The sequence below is a fragment of the Sciurus carolinensis genome, chromosome 1, assembly GCF_902686445.1.
Source record: "Sciurus carolinensis chromosome 1, mSciCar1.2, whole genome shotgun sequence".
NCBI lineage: Eukaryota > Metazoa > Chordata > Mammalia > Rodentia > Sciuridae > Sciurus > Sciurus carolinensis.
This window is the reverse complement of record NC_062213.1, coordinates 154,370,062-154,394,266: the sequence shown is the minus strand read 5'-3', so window position 1 is coordinate 154,394,266 and position 24,205 is coordinate 154,370,062. Positions and strand designations below refer to the sequence as shown.

General features: G+C 36.4%; 1 protein-coding gene across 1 annotated transcript in view; it reads right to left on the bottom strand.

Moving 5' to 3' along the window:
• The window catches only part of C1H1orf141 (chromosome 1 C1orf141 homolog), a 45,615-nt gene that overhangs the window by 14,949 nt on the left and 6,461 nt on the right, over positions 1–24,205 (bottom strand). The window contains 2 exon segments of the mRNA XM_047539272.1: positions 14,601–14,671; positions 14,673–14,711. Of these exon segments, the coding sequence (XP_047395228.1) occupies positions 14,601–14,671; positions 14,673–14,711 (110 nt within the window).

Genomic DNA, 24,205 nt, shown 5'->3' with positions numbered 1-24,205 from the left:
AAAATTAAAAAGGACTAGGGATGTAGATCAGTGGTAAAAGCACTCCTGGGTTCAATACCTGAACCAAAAGAAAAAGAAAAAAATTAGTCAAAGGAAAGAATATACCAATTCTCTGGAAATTTTCTGGAAAAAGAAATCAACAAAACTCAAGCTACACTAAGGGGAAAATACTCAAATAAATACAACCAGAGATTAAAACAGAGACTTTATAGTTGATATTGCTCACAGAAATAGAGAGGATCATAAGGACCTACTACGAGCAACTGTACATCAGCAAATGGAAAGTCTTAAAGAAGTGGATGAATTTCTGGACACATACAATGTACCAAGTAGGGAGAAGAAATGGAAAATCTAAGCAGGCAATAATGAGTAACAGGATTGAAGTAGTGATAAAAAGTCTCCCTGCAAAGAAACGTCCAGTACTGATGGCTTTGCTGCTGAATTCTACCAAACATTTAAAGAGAGCCACTAACAATTCTTTATAAACTCTCCCAAAAAACTGAAAGAGAGGGAATGCCTCCAAATGCATTCTACGAGTCTGGCATTATCTTCACACCAAGACAAGACAAAGACAAAAGGAAACTGCAGGTCAATATCCCTGATAAACATGGATGCAAAAGTCCTCGCCAAAAGACTAGCAAACCGAATCTAATAGCATTTTAAAAAGACTGTATGCCATGAACAAAGATGATTTATCCCAGGAATGCAAAGACGGTTCAACGTGGTCAAATCAATCCACATGATTCATCTCATTGATAGAATGAAGGCTAAAAATAAAATGATGAGTTCAATAGATGAAGAAGCAGCATTTGATAAAATGCAACATCTTTTTATGATAAAGACTATCAACAAATTAGATATAGAAAAAAATGTACCTTGACACAATAAAGGCTATATAAATGACAAACACACAGCTAACATTGTGCTCACTAGGGAAAACTTGGAAGATTTTCCTCTGAGATCTGGAATAAACCTTGGAGGTCCACTTTTACCATGCTTGCTCGACATAGCACTGGAATCTTCACAAGAGCTATCAGACAATAAAAAGAAATAAAGAAGGAAGTCAAATTATACCTATATGCAGCTGGCATGCTCTTATGTACAGAAAAACCTAAAGATGTCACCAAAAAATTGTTAGAACTGGTAAGTTCAGTAGAGGGTTAGGAGACAAAATCAATATAAAAATTAGTAATGTTTCTACAAACCAATAATGAACCAACTGAAAAAGAAATCTATTCCATTTACAGTCACTACAAAAAAAAAAAAAAAAAAAAGAAATACCTTGGGATAAATTTAACCAAGAGGATAAAGAAATTGAAGAATACTCATAAACATAAATGAGAACACTCAAAACATCCCATGTTTACAAATTGGAAGACTTAATATTTTTAAAATGTCCATATTACCAAAAGCAATCTACAAACTTGCTGCTGTCCCTGTCACAATTTTGATGGCATTCTTCATAGAAAGAGAAAAATGACTGAAAATTTTTGTGGAACCACAAAAGATCCCAAATACCAAAACAACCCTGAGCAAAAAGAACGAAGTTGGAGGTATCATAACACCTTACTTCAAAACATATTACAAAGTTCTTGTGATCAAAACAAATTTGCATGGTACTGGCAAACAAACAGATAGAACAGAATGGTTCTTGGTTGCCATTCTTGGGACAGCAACCAAGAACTCAGAAATAAATCTACAAATTGACAGTCAAGTGAGTTCTAACAAATGTGCCAAGAATGTATGTTGGAAAAAAGACTCTAATAAATGGTGCTGGAAAAATGGAATATCCATATGAAGAAGAATGGAACTGAACTCCAACCTTTCACCATATGTAAAGATCAACTCAAAATGGATAAAAGTCTTAGATGTAAGACCTGAAACTATGAAACTACTAGAAGATGATACAGGGGAAACACGTTAGGCCATTGATAGGAGCAAAGATCTTTTGGATAAGACTTGAAAAGCACAGGCAACAAAAGCAAAAATAGACAAATGGTACATGTAATCTAAAATGCTTCTGTACAACAAAGAAAGCAATCAACAGAATGAAGAGACAGTTTATAAGATAAGGGAAAATATTTGCAAACTCGTCATCTGAAAAAAGATTAATATCCAGAATACATAAGGAACTCAAACAACTCAGTAGCATACAGACATGTGAAAATAGTACTTAACTCTTCAGGAAAATGCAAACCACAATGAGATATCATTGGTTATCACTAAAAAAAAAAAAAAAAAAAAAAAGAAGATTCTGATAAGGAAACAGAGAAAGGGGAACTTTGTATACTCTTGGTGGGAATGCAAATTAGTACAGCTGTTATGTAAAACAGTATGGTTTCCTCAAAATCTAACGGAACTACCACATGATCCAACAATCCCACTATTGGTTATATATTTTTTAAAAAATCAGTAAGCTGAAGAGATTTCTGGATTCTCATGTTTCTCACAGGACAATTCAGAATATGATATGGAATCAACCAAGATGTTCATAATGCTTAAAGAAAATGTGGTATAGATACACAATGGAATATTATTCATCCATAAAAAAAGAATAAAAACCTGTCTTTTGTTGCAACATAGATGGAACTGGAGGATATTATGTTAAGTGCAATAAGCCAGACACAGAAAACAAAAACTACATGTTCTCACTTATAAGTGGAAGCTAAAAAAGTTGATCTCACTTAAGTACAGTATAATAGTGGCTACTAGAGGCTGAGAAGGGGAGGGAAAGGGAAGACTGAGAAAGGCTGGTTAATAGGTTAAAAAAAAAATTCAGCCAGTGCTCAGTAGTAGAGCACTCATCTAGCATGCCCAAGGCTGTGGGGTCAATCCTCATTACCCACTCCCTAAATACAGGTAAATAGGAAGAGTAAGTTCTAATGTTCTATAGCACAGTTGGGTGACTACAGCTAATAATAATTTGTCATACATTTCAAAATACCTAGAAGAGAGAATTTTGAATGTTTTCAACACAAAGAAAAAATAAATGTTTGAGGCATTGGCTCAAACATTGAGGCTATACACTGATTTGATATTATACCTTATATATGTGCATCAAAATCATACACTGTAACCAATAAATATGTAGTTACTATATGCCACTTAAAATTAGAAAAAATTAGAAAATTACCAGGCCCAATATATATTTCAATAAAAATTAAAAAGAAACCATTGAGGAATCAAGGCCTTTGGGAATCAGCATGTGTGTGGATTAGGGGAACAGGGGAAGGTGTTAGATTTAAAGGGGCAGGCCCTTCTGAGTCGATGTGTTGGACCATGCTGCTTGTGGTCACACCCTATTGAGACCTCTTAACAATTACGGCAAAGCAACAGTAAAAACAAGTCAGTCTATAATAAAAGGAAGGGAGGTTTGCATGTACATTTTGAGGTGGATAAAGGGAGAGGACAGAGGGACGTGGGGGTGGGGTCAGGCAGATATCAGTATATGAGAATTTCAAAAAGATTTCTGGCAGACAATTGAAGCTTCAAGTAAGCACAGCAGTAGAGCCAAATCAAAAGGTATGCAACCTTTCTGATGAGACCTGGAGCAACTCCAGGCTCAGAGGTGGCAGATATTAAGGGCAGGAATGAGAAAAAAGTTATAAAGAGACAAGTTAACTTAAATGCTATCTATAAATTTCGGAGTCATTTGCTTCTTCCTCCGTTTCCCAGTTACCTTATCCCACATGCAAAGTTATAGGAAATAACATTTAATTAATCTCAGGCTAAACTAAGGATCACCTTCCCCAGACTTCCTGCTAGTGTAGATTTTAGCTCCCTAGAGCCAGCTCTTCATATTGGCTTCTGAAAGGAGGGCTACCAGACAAACCACCTACTCTCTACAAGGCAGTTGAGAACTCTGTATATACCCAGAAGAGTTAGCTTTTCAATCCCAGGAAAAGACTTATATGTAAAATGGCAGCCTCCTAGAAAATTAAACATATTTGCATTTTTTTTTTTTAACCAGGGATTAAACCCAGGGCTGCTTAACCACTGAGCCACATCCACAGCCCTTTTTTATATTTTATTTAGACACAGGGTCTCAATAAGTTGCTGAGGCTGACTTTGAACCTGGAATCCTCCTGCCTTCAGCTTCCGAGCTGCTGGGATTACAGGTGTCTGCCACCACACCCAGCTGCATTTTTATGTGTGAACAAATGAACAGTGTCTTAGTCCACTTGGGCTGATACAATAAAATACTTTAAACCGGGTAATTTATAAATAATAGAAATTTTTGTTCTCAAAGTCCCGAGGCTGGCATGTCCGAAATCAAGTCTGGAGCATATCTGGTATCTGATAAGGATTTGCTCTCTGATCCATCCACAGATTTTTGCCTCCTTGCTATGTCCTCATAAGATGGGAAGAGCCAATAGCTCCCTCATGCCTCTTTCAGTAAATTCCCTAATCCCATTAATGAGGACTTCTAAAAATCCTGCTCTTAATACCATCTCATTGCAATTAAGTTTCAACATATGGATACATTCAGACTATAGTAACCAGACCTGATAAAAATTAGCAACTTCAAAGATACGTATGATAAACGAAAAGAACCCTGAAACCAGAGGAACTAGGAAATTAGAAAAACAGATAAGAACTTAAGAAAATGAATTCCAATATCTTCAAACATTTTTGAGAACAAATGTGACAAGATTCTACAAGGGAAAAAAATTACCATGAATAAGAAAGAAGCACTGGAAATTTAAAATATGATTGCTGAACAAAAATGTAATTAGATAGGAAGGAAAAGTTGAGGAATTTTTCCAGAAAAAAGGACAAATTTTCAAAGAGACAAAAAATAGAATAGGAAGTTGTGGTGCATACCTATAATCTCAGTAACCCAGAAGGCTGAGGCAGTAGGATTGCAAGTTGGAGGCCAGCCTCAGGCAATGTTGTGAGATCCTGTCTCAAAATAAAAAAATAAAAAGGACTGGGGATGTGGCTCAGTGGCAAAGTGCCCCTGGATTTAATTCCTAGAACTGCATGGAAAAAAAAAAAAAAAAAAAAAAAAAAGGAAAAGCAATACAGAGTATCAATGCAAGAAGTCAAATATCAGGTCATCAGAGGACAGAGAAAATAGTGGAGAGGAAACTATCAAAGAAATAATAGAAAGAAATTGGGGGAGGGGTAAATAAAGACATTTGGCTTTAAAGCAGAATCTATTGAGCACTGAGGAGAATAAACTGATGTAAAGTTTTCATACATAGGCATATCCTGAAGACATTTAAGAGCAACATTAGTAAAAAAAGGTCCTACAGTTTTTTTAAGTTATCATAAAGATCGATAACTTCTCATAATAACATTAAAATTACACAGTGCAGTGAAACAATGTCTTTGAAATTTAGCAAAAAAATAATTTTGAACCTCTAATTCTACTCAATCAAATTAAGAATCAAGTATGTGAAAAATAAAGACTCTCAACTCTTCATGTGCCATTTCTAGGTAAGTTTTTTGATGCTGTACTCTAGAAAAATAAAAACAAAACTCAAGATGAAAAAAAAGATGAGGATACTAGAATCTGGGAGCTAAATCAGGAGTGGAATGAGCCAGGTGACCGAGTCAGAGTAGGCTTAAGAGAAATGTGTCAGATTTAGAATAAGAATGGTCACCAAGAACAGTTCCTCCAAGAAGACTGGAATGGATGCCATTCAATGGAGAGGAGGAGGAGATACTTGATCAAATCCACATGGTAAGAAAGTGATGCGCTTCTTTTCTGGAGGCTGCGTGTCTTAGTGGTCAAGAACCTGAGTCACACTTCTGGGTTCTCCTGATTCCGTTCACTGTTTGATCTCAGATGTTGTTTATCTTCTTTGCACCTCTTCTTTTATTTATAAAGTGGGCATGATAGTACATGATTTGGTTGTTGAGAGTGTCAATTTTATTTAAATAGTAATTGAGACACACATAAACACTATTGGTAGTTCCTATTGGTATCACCATTCTCCACAAAGAAAAGAAAAGTCAGTAGAAGTTCCAGGAAGAAATCACAAAGGTGTACAAGACAGCGTGGTCTAAATGCGAGGGAAACCAAAACATGCATTTCTGAGTAATGGATGGAGAATAAGAGAGCTGATTGTCTGTGTTGTGCCCACTGAAAAGGAAGATCTTCCTAACACAGTGTTAGTGGGTTCCAAGATGAATGACTACTTAAAATATTGTAATAGTAGAAATGCTGTTAACAGCATTTTGACTTTTAGAATTAACCTACAAATTGCAAAGTGGAATGTAATCATTGACCTAAAAATGCAAGAATATTACTTAATATACTTGATCTCAGAAAGAAGGTGTGGAGGAGAGTGGGGGGCAAGGATAACACTGCTACAATCTTCATCTTATATTGGGGGGGTATCAGGAGCTAGTGATTACAGATGATAAAAAGAAAAGATTCATTATTTCAAGTTAGAAAAGTTAACAATATAACTAGCAAAAAAGTAACTATTATACATCTAGAAGAGGACAGAGGAACAAGAGGTAAAATATGAAGTAGTATAAATAAGTTAATTCATGATCTTTTTATTGGTTATTTGGCAGCTATGTTTAAAAGTGATAAAAGAATAGCAGTAGAAAGTTGTTCTCTATAAATGTGGAGCTAATCATAAGAACTGAAACCCATAAAGATTAAATTTGTCTGCCTCTGAAAGAGGAAATGATAGAGAAGCATAGGATGGAAAGGCTGTGTGGTCTTCTTAGCCTTTCTGTAAAATTTAAAATTTAACATTGTATGAACTTTTCATTTCTTAATAAAAATGTAACATGTTCTGTACAAGATTCTAGCAAATTTATTACAATGAGCAAAGGGATTTGTGATGTGATAATACATATTTTGGGGGAGATTTTTATTAATCATGACCCTAAATAACCCAAGTAGATGAGGATAAAACATAATTTGGATGGGATCCTGCTAATTTTTTAAATTATAAAATAAAGGAGTATGAAACAAAAATATAATGGTTATAAATTATGGTTACTAGTTATATCTATCTTCATGTTTCTTTCTCCATATCAGCAATAATCAGAGTTAATAACAAATAAGTACCTAAAACACTTGTTGATTGTCTGGATTAATTTCTCTCTCTAGTCTCCTAGATATGACCTGGTGAATAATGCCCCAGTGCATGCTCAACACCCAAGGCTAGCTAGTTACTGTTGAGTGTGCCCATAAAACCCTTGCACAGTTATTATCAAGAGTTAATATTCCAGGACTGGGGAGATAGCTCAGTTGGTAGAGTGCTTGCAAGCACAAGGCCCTGGGTTCAATCCCCAGCACCACAAAAAAAAAAAAAAAAAAAAAAAAAAAAAGTTAATATTCCAGCTACCTGGGAGACTGAGGCAGGAGGATCACAAGTTTGAGGCCAGCCTCAGCAACAAAGAGAGGCCATAAGAAACTTATCAAGACCTTGTCTCAAACTAAAAAACTGAATAAATAAGTAAATAAATAGAAAAGCTGGAAATATAAAAAGCTGAGTTTAAGTAAAGTGCCCTGGGTTCAATCCTTAGTACTAACCCCCACCCCCCCGAATTAACAAAAAAGTGTTAACAGTGCTGATTCTAAACCTATTTATGGTAGTGGTTATTATATTTATATACTTTTATTTAACTATAGGATGCTCAAAAACATGGTCTTGGTTATACATTAAAAGATTAACCAACATATAAACTTTTAATATTATAAATTTTAATAAAATGTTTAAATTATTCATGTAGCTTTATTTTAAGAAACAATATTTTCTTTTCTGTTGTTCCCACACATAAAGTTCTACATAATATCAGAGATAAAATCACTTTATGTTCTTATGCTTTTGAATTCTAAAATTCATGTGATTTCATAATCTATAGAAACATATATACAATTATTAGGGCTAATTTGAATTTCTATTAAGTAGCAGTAAGTATACAAATTATACCTACCTCAGTTGTATTCTTAAGATAATGAAGGTGTTTAATGGATCTTGATTTTAGATTTTCTTGTACTGATTCTAAAGAAATCCAAACAAATGACATTTTCATGCTTATCTTCTCGGAAAAAATGGATTTTTAAGTGAAATAGAATCATATGTGCTACTCAAAAGAATCCTTTGGTTAATTCCTTTAAGAAGAGAAGTATTCTCCCTCAAACCTGCACTTTTCTGTTCCCAATTATGAATTTTATTAATCAAGTTTCTTGTGACTCTTTTTCACGGTACTGGAGAGTGTACCTAAGACCTCACAGGTTAGGTAAGTGTGCTACCACTAAGCTATATCGCCAGTCCAGGACTTCCTTAAAGTAAGTATAATGTAAATGTAAAGCATACAGACTTTGAATTTAGCCACACTACATCCCAATCACACCAATTTTGTGAGTTATACCACCTTAGGAAAGTTACTTAACCTCTCTAACCAACCATTTAACAGCTTTCCTCAGCTGTTAAATGATGGTCTGAGGATTAAATCAGATGATAGATAAAAGAAACAATATGGAGTCTTATATCCATTCAGTTAAGAGTTATTTATTGATCAGTTACTCTATGCCAGGTGCTTGCTGGAATTGTGTTCTTGCTCAGTGATGCATATATTTTAGTGGGTAACACAGAAAATAAACAAGCAAAAAACCAAAGGACTGAATAATTATAAATTGAAAGATGTGCTGTGACAAAGATAAACATGTTTTGGTGAACAAGAACTATAGAAGGAGTCTCTGTCTTAGGAGAGACAGAAAAAGTTTCTCTTAGCAGATGACATCTACTGAAGTAAGCAAATGAGGCTTTGCTGTGAAGCTACAGAGCATGAGCACCCATGAAAATCAAAGATCAATAGTGGAAAGGGACCAGGGGGAAGGAAGAGGGGAAATACTGGGGGATTGTATTGAACAAATGATATTGTCACTTTGTGCATGTATGAACGTGTAACAACAAATCCCACCTTTATGTACAACTCTAATGCACCGGATAAAAAGTACGAAAAAGAAAAAAAAAAAAAAAAAAAAAAAGAGGGAAGGCGTCTGGGCAGAGAGGAGTAGGAAACTCAGTTCTCTGGGACAACCTGACAGTTGTATGGAACGGAAAGGTGAATGTGTAGTGAAGTGAAAGGCAGGGAGGCAATGGGTGAGGGTAAATACATAGGCGGAGGTCACCCACCAGATGCAGGGTCTTTTTGTAAGGAGTAAGATTCCATAATAAGTGCAGTGAGAAGCCATGGAAGGGGGTTTAATCAGGAGATCATCAACAGACTTTAAAAAAGATCACTATGGTTTTAGAAAAAAAAAAAATAGAAATTTCTCCTGCCTTTACACATGGTCAGATAATTAGTACCAGCCACCTTGTTGAAGGCTACTGAAAAATTTGGCTGAAATCTTTTTAAAAAAATCTAAAGAACATCAAAGAGCTAAAAGGTTTAAGGAAACTTCTGGTCCTAAACCTAGAAGAAGGAAAGAATTCAGATATGTAAGTCCAGCAGGCAAAGCCCCTTCAGTGCAGATAGTTGAAAAAGTTCAGGTCTTGAAAGGCACACAAGTTGAGATAGACAAAAATCAAAAGCTGACCAAAGCCCCAAATTGAAATATTTGATTTATTCTTGCATTTGCCACCTTTCCCCAAAACCCCACGTGCATTCATTTACCTGGGATCCCAGAGGATTACAACCTTAAGGTAAGAGTAATCCAGAATAAAGAAGCTTGCAGATAGAGTTGAAGCTAGCGCTCCCGCCACCTGGGTGTTCCAGGGAAATTAAAACCTTACATGTGGGTTGTGATATGTTTTCCTAAGTATTGCCTCTAGCTATCTGGCAGAAAGAGTAAAAAATCTGCAGTAAGATACCATCATCCTAATTCTTAATTTTTTCCTGCATGTGATTTTCCAAATAGGGACCAGTATACAAAGATAATAATGCAAATACGAAAATAAAACATTATAAGAGTGAACCACCAGAAATAATACGCATTGATGAAACAGACCGTTGATGATTGCAGTTGCCAGGCAGGGAGCGAGAGATAAGAATGTCTACTATGTTTAACAAAAAAAGAGTCAAGCCTGAAATATACATAAAAGTAAATTTAAAAACCATAAAATTAGTAACAAAGCAGATGTGAAAAAGATACATTCCTATTTTTTCTCCTAACATTTTAAAATTGTATATATCTTCTCACCTTAAATAATAGATTTGGTGCAGTAAAAGATGAAAATGGAAACATAGAATATAGGTCTGAAAAAAGAATTAGGAACTCATTAAAGAAACATAAAAAGAGGGAAAATGCAGAGAAGAGGACAAAAGTCTAACACATATCTCATCACTATTCTAGAAAGAGAGGATAAAAATAAAGTATGGAAGTGATATTGGGAGAAATATGGCTGAGAATTTTCCAGAACTGATGAATGAAAATGTTGCACAGATGGACAAAGTTCAATGAGCCTTAAGTAATATAAATAGAGACAAATCGATCCCTGGACATATCAGTCAAAATACATAAAAGCAAGAAAAGGTAAAATCTTAAAAGCAGTCAGTATAGATGGAGAAAAGCAAGTGACCTGACCTACCAATGACGATAATGGAAGTCAGAAGGTAAGAGAAGGAAATTTGCAACATGCTGAAAAGACAATAACTTCCAGGCTAGAAGTCTACACTCAAGACAACATTCTTCCAGAATGAAAGTGAGATAAAGACTTGTTGGAGAAACAAAAATCGAGAGTGCTTACCATAAAATAATGGTAAAATTCTGAAGGAAGCATTAAAGACAAAAAAGAATGCCAGATGTAGACAGAGAAGTAAAAATTTGACTGCACATAGATTTTGTGATAATAATGAAAATAATAAGGTCTTGTGGTTTAAAATATAGAGTATTTAAAAATACAACAGTAATTGGCTGGGGTTGTGGCTCAGTGGTAGAGCTCTTGCCTCACACATGTGGGGCACTGGGTTCGAACTTCAGCACCACATAAATGAATAAAATAAAGGTATTGTGTCCATCAACAACTTAAAAAAATAAAAAAATTTACAATAGTAAAAACAGAAAAGTTAGGAAGGAAATAAAATAATTTACATTCAGACAGTGGAATATGAAACCAAATCATGAAAACATATGAAGGAAACTGCATTTACTGAGTGAGAGAAGTTTATCTTAAAAGGTTGCATACTGTATAATCCCAACAATGTGATATTCTAGAAAAAGAGGAAACTGTTGAGATAAGTGACTAGAGGGACTTGAGGTGGGGGTGGGAGGGATGGACAGGCTTCATGCAGAGGATTTTAGGGCAGTGAACTGCTTAGCATTATGGTGAATAATGTCAGTGTATGTTTGTCCAAACCCATAGGATGTTTAACACCAAGAGCGAACCCTAATGTTAACTGTAGATGTGGGGGGTAGTGACGTACCACATATAGCAAATTTACTACACACACACACACACACACACACACACACACACGGAAAAAGACATGACATAAAGAGTGAAAGGAAAACCCACAGAAAAAGAAAAGATATTTGTAATACATAAAACCAAAAAAACTAGTAACAAGAATATACAGAGAAAACAATAATAAATACACAAAAATTGAATTTTTTAGATAGTCAACATGTTTTTAATTTCTATTTTTCCCACATTTTTATTGGTGCATTGTAGTTGTACATACTGATGGAATTTTTTGTTACATATTCATACATGCACACAATACAACAAAAAACCAATATAATTTGGCCAATATCATTCCCCAACACTTCCCCTCTTCCAGCCTCCTACCGGAGTCCCTTTTCTCTACTGATCTCCCTGTCATTTTCATGAGAACTTCCCCCACTTTTTTTTCCTTTTACCTCTCTAGCTTCCACACATGAGAGGAAAGCATATGACCCTTAACATTTGAAAAACTGAATTTTACAGTGAGTTAAAACTTGGGTGGTTCTAAAAGTGTAAATCTAATTAATCAAGAGTCCATGAAAAAGGTCTGTACCTCATTAGTTATCATAGAAATGCAAATTAAATCACAATGACATGCTATTATTATACACAGTCAAATAGGTAAAATTTTAAAAATTGGCAATTTCAAATATTAGTAAATAAGCAGAACAAAAAGAAATCTCAAAATCTGGTAGGAGAATGAATTGGTACAAACACTTGGGAAAGTTTGCACTTACCTTTATAGTTAAAGATAAGCATACCCAGTAACATGCTCTTGAGAAAACCCTTCATATATACAGCAGGATGCATAAATATAAATGTTCATTTGAGCATCGTAAAGGCTGAAAATTGAGAACTCCCAATTTAGTAGTGGATGGATAAATTGTGATATATTCACACAATGGAATGGTCTAGAGCAATAAAAATAAAAGAACTACACCTCCACACCTGTAACCCCAGCTACTCAGGAGGCTGAGGCAAGAGAATCTTAAGTTTGAGGCCAGCCTCCACAATGTAGCATGACCCTGACTCAAAATAAAAAATAAAAAGACTGAGGATGTAGCTCAGTGGTAGAGAATTCCTCGGTTCAATCCCCAGTACCACTCACACAAAAAAAACTAAAACAAAAGCAAAATCGTAACAACACAAATGACCTTACAAATACACAAATGGTAAAATCGGATATGTATGCAAATGGTAAGAATACCAAGAAAAGTAAGGAAATCATTTCCAAAGAAATTAAGATAGTGGTAAACTTTAAGGAAAAGGGAAGGAGAAATTATGTGGAAAAGATCAAGATGTCCACAAAATTCTATTTCTTGATCCGTTTTCTTGTTATGTGGGTGTTGGTTTTTTACAATGGCCATTATGCTATATATATTCATGCTATATGTACTTTTTGGTATGTATGTTATTTCTTAATTTTTAATGGTTTAACAAGAAAGAAGGAAACGGATTAGAAAAATGGCAAGAATGAAAGAAGAAATACCAGTAGGCACACTACTGTAGTTGTATAAATAAAAGGTGACGGTAGCTTGGATTAGAATGATGGTAGCAGGAATGATGAAAATAGATGAATTCAAGATGAGTCAGAATGAAAAGGACTTGCTGATGGACTGGACTTCGGGGGTGAAAGAAAGGGGATCACAGGTGGCTTCTCTTGCAGCCTTGTGTCACTCAGCATAAAGCAGTCTAGTGTTCTGCAATGAGGATGCTGGAGGGAGCGGGTGGGGAACAAAAGGTTAGGTAGGACCAATGATTGGGATATGGAATTGTGAGTCTTGTTCTAAACATTAGGTTTAAGATGCCTGTAAAAGATTTAACTGGAAGTATCATTTAGGTTGCTTGATATAAGCATTTGATGTTGAAAGAATAGTCTGGACTGCAGATATAAATGAAGAATTTAATAGCATCTCTATGCTATTTATGTTAAGAATGGATATGATCACCTGAAGAAAGTGTAGAGACAGAGGCAGGCTCAGGACCAGCTTTGATCAAATACAGTATTTTAAGAACAGAGAAGACATTATGAGACATTATGAGACATTATGAGATAGCAGGAAAACAGATGTGGGTCCCAAAAGATGGAAGTTGAGGAGGGAGCGATCAACTAACTATATTAGTATTGAGAGGTAGAAGAAAATGAGAACAAGGAGATATCTTTGGAATTTAGCAACATAGAGATTATCAGTCATCTTGAGCAGTGTAGTTTCAGAATGGGGAAGGCAGATTGAAATAGGTTGAAGTTTAAACAGGAATTGAGGAAGTAGCCTGGTGCAGTGGCCCACGCCTGTAATCCCAGGATTTGGGAGGCTGAGGCAGAGGATTGCAAGTTCAGAGTGAGCCCCTAAGCAAATTACTGAGGCCCTGTCTCAAAATTTAAAAATAAACAAAGGGCTGGAGATGTGACTCAGTAATTAACTGCCCCTGGGTTCAATCCCTGGTACCAAAAAAAAAAAAAAAAAAAAAAAAGTAAAACAAAGAAGTCTGGGGATATGACCCAGTGGAAAAGCCTTTGCTTAGCATGCATGAGGGCCTTGGTTCCATCCCCAATAACAAAACAAAACAAACAAACAACAACAATAACAACAACAACAACAAACTCAGGAAATATAAATAGTGTTATAAACAAATCTTTTGCATTTAGATTGTAAAATATAATGCAGAAATGAGTCAATGTGGGCAAAGTGGAGACAAGGGACCTTAGTCAAAGAGGTTGAGGACAATGGTGTCATTGAACAGAGCTGTTTGACAATGGCAGAGAAAGCAAACCAAAGGCAACACCACACATTCAATTCTCTGAGGGTCTGTATTGCTGGTTCCTAGCTCACTGATTCCCCAAATTTCTAATCCTGAAATTAAGTTTCTATTAATCAAGTTGTCTCTTATTAAGCAAAACTAATATTTTAAATTAAGTAAGTTGATTTTTATTTAACTATGACAAGGAAGCTATTGGGGTTAAGCCAAAAAATAACTCAGGTATCTGTTATCCTTGTAGGAGAAAGAAAAATCAAAGATAGACATAAAAAATGTATGCATGAATTATGAATTGTATAAATTGCCCATTGTGATATTTAACTTCTTCCTCTTTGTTAAATTTTTCTTTATTGCTTATACACCTGTTTTCAACAGAGACATCAAATTAGAACTTTGAAGACACATAGTAATATATAGTAAATATTAAAAGTACCCATTGACGAATCAAAGGAAAAGTAAACATGTTATACAAGACATTACCTTTTGACTTACTTTCTTGATTTTTTATGTTTGTTGGAACAAATTGTGGTCTTAATTTGGCTTTTCAAAATCACGTTTCTGGGTTTAGGTTCACATTTGAAAGAGACATATCTGGAGGAAATAAAAGACTAATCTAAATAAAAATAATCAAAATTTATAAAACAAATCTAAGACACAAATTTGGAGAAATATGTGGAGTCACAATTATATAAATTTAATATTACATAAATGCTATTGTAATATAAAGTATAAATATTCAGCAAGAGCTGAAAATATTAGTGATAATCATTTGAAACAGAGGGGACAGGGGACTTGCCATTTTGACAGGATTAAGGGCACTCCAGGACATTGATTCTTCACAAGTTGACTAACCCATTCAGAAAACTATGCAGCAAACTAGTTCCATGAGAAATTGGGGACATTCTGGACCTGAATTAAAGTGGTGGAACACAGATAGGGATAGTCCAGATACCAGAATGGTCAACCAGATAGGATCACAGCATTTATGTACTGCAGACAGAAGGTTCCTCCTTTAAATTCTTTAACTGGTATGATGGTTAATTTTGTGCTAACTAGATGGAATTAAGAATTATCTAAAGAACTGGTAAAGGATTGTTATAGTTTGGATGTGAGGTGTCCCCCAAAAACTCACATGTGAGACAATGCAAGAAGGTTCAGAGGAGAAATGATTGAGTTTTAAGAGTCTTACCTCAATCAGTGAACTCATCCCCTGATAGGGATTAACTGAGTGGTAACTGAAGTGGCAGGGTGTGACTGGAGGAGGTGGGAATTGGGGTGTGGCTTTGAGATATATATTTTGTATCTGGCAAGTGGAGACCTCTCTCTCTCTCTCTGTTTCCAGATCATCAAGTGAGCTGCTTCCCTCTACCATACTCTTCGGCTATGATGAAGCCTGCTATGGACTGAGACCTCTGAAACCGTGAGCCCTCAAATAAAGTTTTTCCCCTCTACAGTTGTTTTGGTCAGGTCTTTTAGTCACAGCGGTGAAAAAGCTGACTAAAACAAAGATTCTTTCTGGGTGTGTTCATGTGAGTGCTTCCAAAAGAGATTGCAATATGAGTCAAGTGGATGGAAGATCTGCCCTCAGCATGAGTGAGCACCCAAGTAGAACAAAAAGACAATTTCTTTTCTCTCCTGGAGGTAGGATACACTTGTCTTTTCCTCTCCTGAAACACCAGCACTACGCCTTCTCTGGCCTTTGAGTTCCAGAACTTACATCAACGGCCCCCTGGGTTCTTGGGCCTTTGACCTTGGACCGGAAGCTACACCATCAACTTCCCTTCAGAATTGAACTGAGCCAAGCCACCTGCATCCCAGGTCTCCAGCTTACAGAGGACCTCTCTGGGACTTCTCAGTCTCCAAAATCATATAAGCAAATTCTACATATGTATAGAATCTATGTATCTATACATAGATATCTGTAGAGATATATCATCTATTTGTGCCCAGATCTGTAGTCCTGACTCTAAACTTTTCCTGAAACTCCAGATTTGTGTATCCAACTGCCTGCATGCCTCCCCGACTTACATGTATTAGGTATTACAAACTTATTTAAAGGCAAATTCTTGTTTTTACTCCCCTCTGACCTGTCCCTCACGGGGCTTCCCTATCTTCACTCATCCAGAGTCTTAGACTGAAAAGCTTGCAGTCAACTTTGATTTCTCTTTCCCTCACTCCTCATTCCTGATCCATTAGCAGATCTCACTGGGTCATCTTTGAAATACATTCCAACATATTCCAAAGCAGCCACTTCTTTCCTCCTGAACTACTTCATTTTTCATATGAACTACTTCTATACATCTCCAGTCCTCTTCTGTTTGTCCTTCCCATTATTATACTCTTGCCCCCCATGTTCTATTTTTAATGCAGCCACAATGACACTTGTAAACTGTAAGTGTGATGGTCATTTCTCTTCAACTGCTTGCTATCAGACTCAAATAAAATTCAAAATGTTCACTGTTAGGCAGAAAACTTCCCCCTGCAATCTTCCTATTTCTAGGTAGAGGAACTTCCACTGATGGCTCTCCAGATGGTTTTCCACCCCATTTTCCTTCTCAACCCTGTGTGGGAGCACAGTGAACTTTATAGCTCTTTGATGTAGGGTTAGGGACTCAAGCTCTATTAAGGACCATGGCACTTGCTCTTCCGTCTGCCTTCTTCCAGTGTTGGCATGTCTTACTCTTTTATATCTTGAGTCTTTGCTCAATATTTTTACCTCTCCAAAAAAGATATTTTCTTCTCCCTCCATCAAAAATAGTAATTCCTATTAATCTTTTTTTCTTTCTTTGTAGTCCTAGGGATTGAGCCTCCTGCATCCTAGGCAAGGGCTATGCCCTTGAGCTGTTTCCCAGTCCTTTAATTTTTAATTTTAATTTTAAGTATTTTTTTTTTTAACTTTTGAGACAGGATCTTGCTAAGTTGCTCAGGCTGGGTTCAAACTTGCAATCTTCCTGTTTCAGCCTCTGGAGTAGCTGGGATTACAGGTGTACCTCATTGTGCCTTGTCTTCCATTGATTTTTTAAAAAAATATTTTTAGTTGTACATGGACACAATATCTTTATTTTATTTATTTTTATGTTGTGCTGAGGATTGAACCAGTGCCTCACATGTGGTTGGCAAGTGCTCTACCACTGAGCTACACCCCCAGCTGATGGGTGTATAATATACATTCATCTGTTTGTTTTCTGCCTCCCTACCTTATCCTAAAATGTAAACTCTGAGGGTGAATTCTCTTTTGTTATTTTTATATTCCAAACACACAGAAGAGTGACCAGCACACATTACATGTGTAATAACCATTTGTTGAATACTTAACTGTTTAAGTCAATTTTTAAAAAACTCTGTGGAGTCATGCACTGCATAGTGATGTTCCGTCAACAGCAGACTGCATATTCAATGATGAACCCATAAAATGGTATTACCTAGTTACACTGTAGCCATCTTAATTTGTGTAGATACACAATATGGTGTTCTCACAACCACTAAATCATCTAATGGCCATTTCTCAGAACATAGCCCTGTGAAGCAATGCATGAATATAATCTTATAATTCATAATGGATTTTTAGTTTATTCTCTTCATGCTGCTCAGCAAATAACTTTCATAAAATAATTGGTCTGTTCCTTTGAAAATTTATATTTTATCTTATGTTCTTATTTAATCACACTGGGAAATACTTCTAAAACAGTGCAGTTCACTAGTGAGAATGGACATTGTCCTATGTCTAACTTAAATAGGAATGGGTCAAGGGTCCCACCCTGAGAATGATGCTGACTACACAGATGTCCCTCAACTTACAAGAAGGTTATGTCCCAATATGCCCATGGTGAATTAAAAATATTGTTAAGTAAAAAATACATTTAAAGCCTGGGTAATGGGTAGAAGCCAGAAGAATTTTGAAGTGTGTGCTAGAAAATGCTGATGCTGTCATGAAGGGTCACACTCTTTTAAACTGAAGTGGTGATAGCTCTGCACCCCACCTGTCCGTGCACTCTGGGTCTGTGGTGGGAGTGGCAGCCTTGGTGCTTTCTGAATTGCTTCTGGGTCCTTCTTCCCTTGCTTGAAGTATAGTGCATGTTTTACCCATGTTTAGAGCAGCGCAAGCCACAATAGCCAAACTGTAAAACTAACCTAGGTGTCCATCAATGAATGAATGGATAAGAAAATGTGATATATATTAACAATGGAGTTTTATTCAGTCATAAAGAAAAATGAAGCTGGGTGTGGTGGCACATGCCTGTTCCCAGCGGCTCGGGAGGCTGAGGCAGGAGGATGGAGAGTTCAAAGTTAGCCTCAGCAGAAGCCAGGCACTAGCCACTCAGTGAGACCCTGCCTCTAAATAAAATACAAAATAGGGCTGCAGGTGTGGCTCAGTGGTCGAGTGCTCCTAAATTCATTCCCCTGTACTCCCCCCACAGAAATAGAAAAATGAAATTATGGAATTATGGCATTTGCAGGAAAATGGGTGAAACTTGAGACTATCATGTTAAGGGAAATAAGTGAAACTCATGTTTTCTCTCATATGCAGAAACTAGAGGAAAAAGGAAAACAAAGGTGGGCGTGGATTTTCTAAAAATCAAAGGGAGAACAGTAGAGGAAAGAGACCAAGGGTGAGAAGTGGGAGAAGTTCTGGGGAGGGATACTGGCCAAATTACATTGCTAAATTGTGTGCATGTATGACTATGCAACAACAAATCCCATCAATATAAACAATTACAATGCACCAAAAATGTGGGGAAAAAAAAGAATAGTGCATGGTTGCAGCTGAACATCTGTATGAAATAGCTCTATAGTCTGGTCCTATAGGGTCTAGGAATTCTAACAGTCTTCCTTTATTTTTCTCCCCCCCCATTTCCTCTGTTTCCTTTAGTCACAGCTGATAGTTTTTCTGCTTTATAATTTCATCTTTCCTCCTGGCTTCTGATATCTCATTAGGTCCATGGTTCATAACCACATTTATCTCATATCCAATGGTCAGTCTATCACAAACTAAGTGTTCTCTTCTGAATGTGCTTTTTCACATTTGGAACATGGGCAAGTTGAAATTTTTCCAAATATTGAAGTTATTGTTCCTTTTTTGCTTAGTAATTCCACCTTCAAATCATCTCTCCCTTATGGGTCAAGAGAATCAACCAGTCTTTCAACACTTTTGCTTAGAAATTTCTCCAGCTAACTACAAATTTCATTGTCCACAAGTTCTACATTCCAAAAATACTTAAACACACACAGTTCAACCAAGTTCTCTGCTACTATGTGTAACAAGCACTACCTTCCCTCCAGTTTCCAGTAATATTTTCCTGATTTCCACTGAGACCTCATCAGAATGTACTGGGAAATGATAGCTTTCCTTTTTGGTCCCTCAATGAATGAATCCTTAACAAGATTTAAAAGCAATGTTTTGAATTAATTGCTATATGATTGATTTGCAAGGTTAATTATATACAAATCCTGTCCTATGAGGATCTTTTTTGTAAAGAATTTTTTTTAGTTGTCACTGAACCTTTATTTTATTTATTTATATGCAGTGCTGAGAATCAAATCCAGTGCTTCACACATGCTAGGCAAGCGCTCTACCACTGAGGCACAACTCCAGCCCTCTCAAAGGATCTTGACCTTCATATCTAGTTTATATAGTGCTTTTTCATATTTTTTAAAAGTTTTATTATCTGGATTAATTTTTTTTTCTTTAGTTGAGGTGTAACTCTATTATACTCCTGGTAACTAGAAGTAGAGAGACTCATAGGATAGATTAAGTGGGTATATAAATAGTTTCCTTTAGATCTGACAGGGAGCTCAATAAGTGTGTTCTGTAATTCACTAAGGAATGAGCCATGATTACTTTAACTACTCAGTTTTCAAGGAGGTTCTATATATATCTATCATTCTACTTCTAAGCTTTTTCCCTAGAAGTAGATGTCAAGAACTGTGAAGGTCCAAGATTTGACTCTACTTACAAAGGGCTGACCAATTAAGCTGTCATAGTTTCATCGATGCTGGCAGAAGATATGAGTCTCCAATCAGATAAAAGGATTATTTATTACTCAACAACAGGAGTATACAGATTATCAGCTTCTATATCAGTTGTCCATGTCCCAATTCCATAGGACAACAGGAGGAAGACTGGGTGTCACCTGGTGGGTTGGTTATTACAGAAATAGAATCCCAAGCTTAGAAACCCAAATCTTTAAAAATGCACAGTGAACATGTCTGCTTTTGCTCCAGAGGATGGCATCATCTCTACCTTCCAAGACTGTTAAGCAAATATTCTTGCAAAATAATACAAAAGCCACTGCCTCTTCTCACGGATGGACAGAAGCTCAAGAGACTTGTGGAGAATTGTCTGCCAACTGAAGCAGGAAGAAAGAATGGTAGAGAAAAAAGGCTGTGGGTATAAACTGTGTTCCTAGTACTGGATTCTCATAGAACGTGAGGACTAGAACTCAAAATTACAAATTTTGTGGGTTAATACACTAGCATAAGATCATAAGTATGTTCTTTGTGAATTTTACTGGTTTTGTGCTTTTTGCATTTTAAAAATCTACGTCGTGTACAACCATAGAAATGGAGTGATGTACCCCCCCCATTTGTGTACAAGGAATCAAAATGCAGTCTGTAAAAAAATAAAAAAGTAATTTTAAAAAAGATAAAAGAAAATCCATTCTGCTTCCTTCTTGCCCTGCTTTTTAATTTTTTTGCTCTTATATTTAGAAAAATATCTATAAAATTATATCTTAGCTGAATTAAGAGGAATATAGATATGAGTATAGACTGGAATTATAGGAAGACTGCTGCATGTCACTGTATGGGCAGATCACCGAAATGGTATGGCATGCTGTTATGGTTTAAATGTGGTGCTCCCAAAAGCCGATATGTGAGACAATGAAAAATTTGGAGGAGAAATGATTGGGTTATAGCCTTAACCCAATCAGTGAATTAATCCCTGGGATTAACTGAGTGGTAACTGGAGGCAGGGGAGTGTGGCTGGAGGAAGTGGTTCATTGGGGATGTGAATATGGGGTATATATTTTGTATCTGGAGAATGGAATCTCTCTCTCTCCTCTCTCTCTCTCTCTCTTTCTCTCTCTCTCTTTCTCTGCTTCCAGATCATCTTGTGAGCTCCTTTGCTTTGCTTTGCCACACTCTTCCACCATGATGTCCAGCCCTGAGGAATGGAGCCAGTCGCTTATGGACTGAGACCTCTGAAACCATGAACCCCTAAGTAAACCTTTCCTACTCTACAGTTGTTCTGGTTAGGTCTTTCAGTCGCAGCAATGAAATAACTAAAACACATGCCAAGGGAAGAAACATAAGAGAAAGGTACAGCTCAGCTGGAAGCATCATGGTGAGTGCTTTCAGAGGGGCACCTTGCCAAATGGAACTTTATGGGTGGATTATTTCCCTGATGATTCTTTATAATTTTCTGTGTTTTTGTAGAACAACCACTTTGAGATGGGAGCCCAGAGGTTTCATTTTGGCATCATGGGATAATTTTAGAAATTTTCTGTAATAAAGATACCAAGTTTGAGATCTTTATTTTATTCATGTTTAATTTGAACGAAATACTTCTCCAAGTAATTTTCTCTCAGAAAGAATACATAGGTAGATTATAAAGCTTTTCACATCCAAAAAAGTCTCTTTAGTTCACATATAATTTCAAAATTGAAAGTGATTTACTTCTTTTTTTTCTCTTCTCACATTTGGTTCGCTGTTTTCTAGCCTGATAGAGGAAAATGAAACATATAAAACTGATTTTATTTCCTTTCCTTTGTAATCAACCTGTTTTTTTCTGCCATTGGAATTAAGTGATTTCTACCTTAAGTGGTGACCCTTTTGATCTGAAAATTCAAGTCTGTCTTGAAAAGAAGAGCATTTTTTCTATTATATTTTGGATCATTTCCTAACCATCTATTTTCCTCTCCTGATTTAAATATTAAGTATATACACATTTACATATTGAGTACATGGAAACTATGATACATGTCTCTTTTCAATATGATTGTTAAAGTATTTTTTGCAAGATTCTGTCTTGATTTGATCTTCTAAATTATTCATCTACTTTTCATCTGTATTCTATTTTTCATTTCTCCATTCAGTTTGTGACAAAAGTTTATTTTTTAATCTTTTTTTTCTCTGATTATTTGTCCATAAGCTATATAAGCTTTCTTCTATTCTTTCCATTAAATTTGCTTCTTTAGGAGTCAACTGTGTAATGTATAAAGCTGCCCGCCTCTCCCGTTACAGGAATTTCTGGCCTCCCCATCACCTGTCAATCTGCACCCTGCCCGCCTCTTAGGTTACAGGAATTTCCGGCTTATGCTCTGCCATTTTCCTGCTTCCCACGTTACATCCGAACATGCTATTGGTTCATTAGTCAGCTTGCAAGAATTCTCCTTCGCTATTGGTTCCTTCCAACCCGAGAGATTCCAATATCTGGGAGAAGCCACACGCCATCTTTCTCTTTTGCCCCTTCTTTTCGCCCTGAGCAGACTTGTTAATCGTCTGCATAAATAAAGTCTCTTGCGTGAGACCTCATGTCTGCAGAACATTTTTTTCTGGGAGCTATTGGCGAGCCACAACTGAACCAAGCAAGCGAGTGGCAGTTCAGCGGGATCACGCAGCGGTGGCTACAATCGCTGCCGCAGATCCCAACCTGAGCTGCACTTTTTCCCTTACAAACTGTTCTGAATGTTTGACTCCATCTCCCTCCTTCAAATGAGTCTCCTTTAATGACTTGTGATCTCTCTTTGTCCACTCTTTCCCATGAGTGTGGGTTCCTCTTGCACCTCTGAAGCTCAAGTTATTTGGGACTCTAATTGGGTAATAAGAAATAAGAACCTCATGTAGTGAATCACTGGCCCATAGGTTGTCATCTAGGATCTCTTGATTGAGGGAATGAGAAATGAAGAGATCTCTAGCAATGGTTCTCAAGCCACTAGCTGTATATTAGAATTGCCCAGAGTGCTTGCAAAATTTTCTACACCCAGACTCTAACAGTTCATGATCTCAAGGGTTGGGGGACTCAGTACATTTTTTAAAAGCTCTCAAGTGATTCAAATGAGCAGCTACTGTGAGAAGCCCTGCTCTAGAATCTCCAGTTTCTCCACTGTATGTGCTAATGGGAATCCTTTCCAGCTCAGAGAATGTGTTCAGTGGATAAAAAAATTCTCCCCAAAGAGAGCTGGAGGAGGTAAAGCCCTTCATTTCCCAAAATCCTTGAGGAGCCTTAAGGGAACCTATGCCCGTGTAACTGAGGAACTGTGTTGGTCATAGCAACACAGATTTAGGCATAAGTCTCTCACATAAATGCTCCAACTTTCCCACCCTTCCTGTTCCCACCCTATTCCAATTAACTATTAAGTCACATTTTATCAAAGATGTTAGAAAAGGTTGCTTAAATAAACATGGCTTAAGTGTATCTTTTTACTATCTTATTTTTAAAAATTAGTACATGTGGTTGTATGTTGCAAAAACCCAAGCTTATATTTTTATTGTGTTGTTTTATTTTTTAATGCCTACCACGTGTAGGCACCAAATTTAAAAATTTTCACATATATTAACCCATTTGATTCCCATGAAATCCCTATGAAATATATGTTGTTACTATCTCCCACTATAAAATGAGGAATCTGAGTTATATAACTTGTCCTGGTTCACAAAACTATTAGAAGCAAAGCTAGGATACACACCTAGTGACTGGTCTGTAAACTTCACATCTTAATCTTTATGCCAGGCTAATATCACTCAGATTACATGATGTATATTTAACTAAAAGAACAATTTGGCCCATTAAATGTCACTAATGGGATGGGGATATAGCGCAGTAGTAGACTGCCTGCCTAGCATGTATGAGGCCCTTGGTTGGATTCCCAGCAGCACAAGGAGGAAAAAAAAAAAAAAAAAAAAAAAAAAAAACCAACATAGACTGCAACCGTATTCTGTATTCATATTGAATTATTTTTTCCATACATGAGTTTATCCTTTTGTTAAAAAAAGAATCCACCAGGCATGGTAGCCTATACCTATAATCCCAGCTGCTGGGAGGCTGAGGCAGGAGGATAATGAGTTCAAAGCCAGCCTTAGCAAAA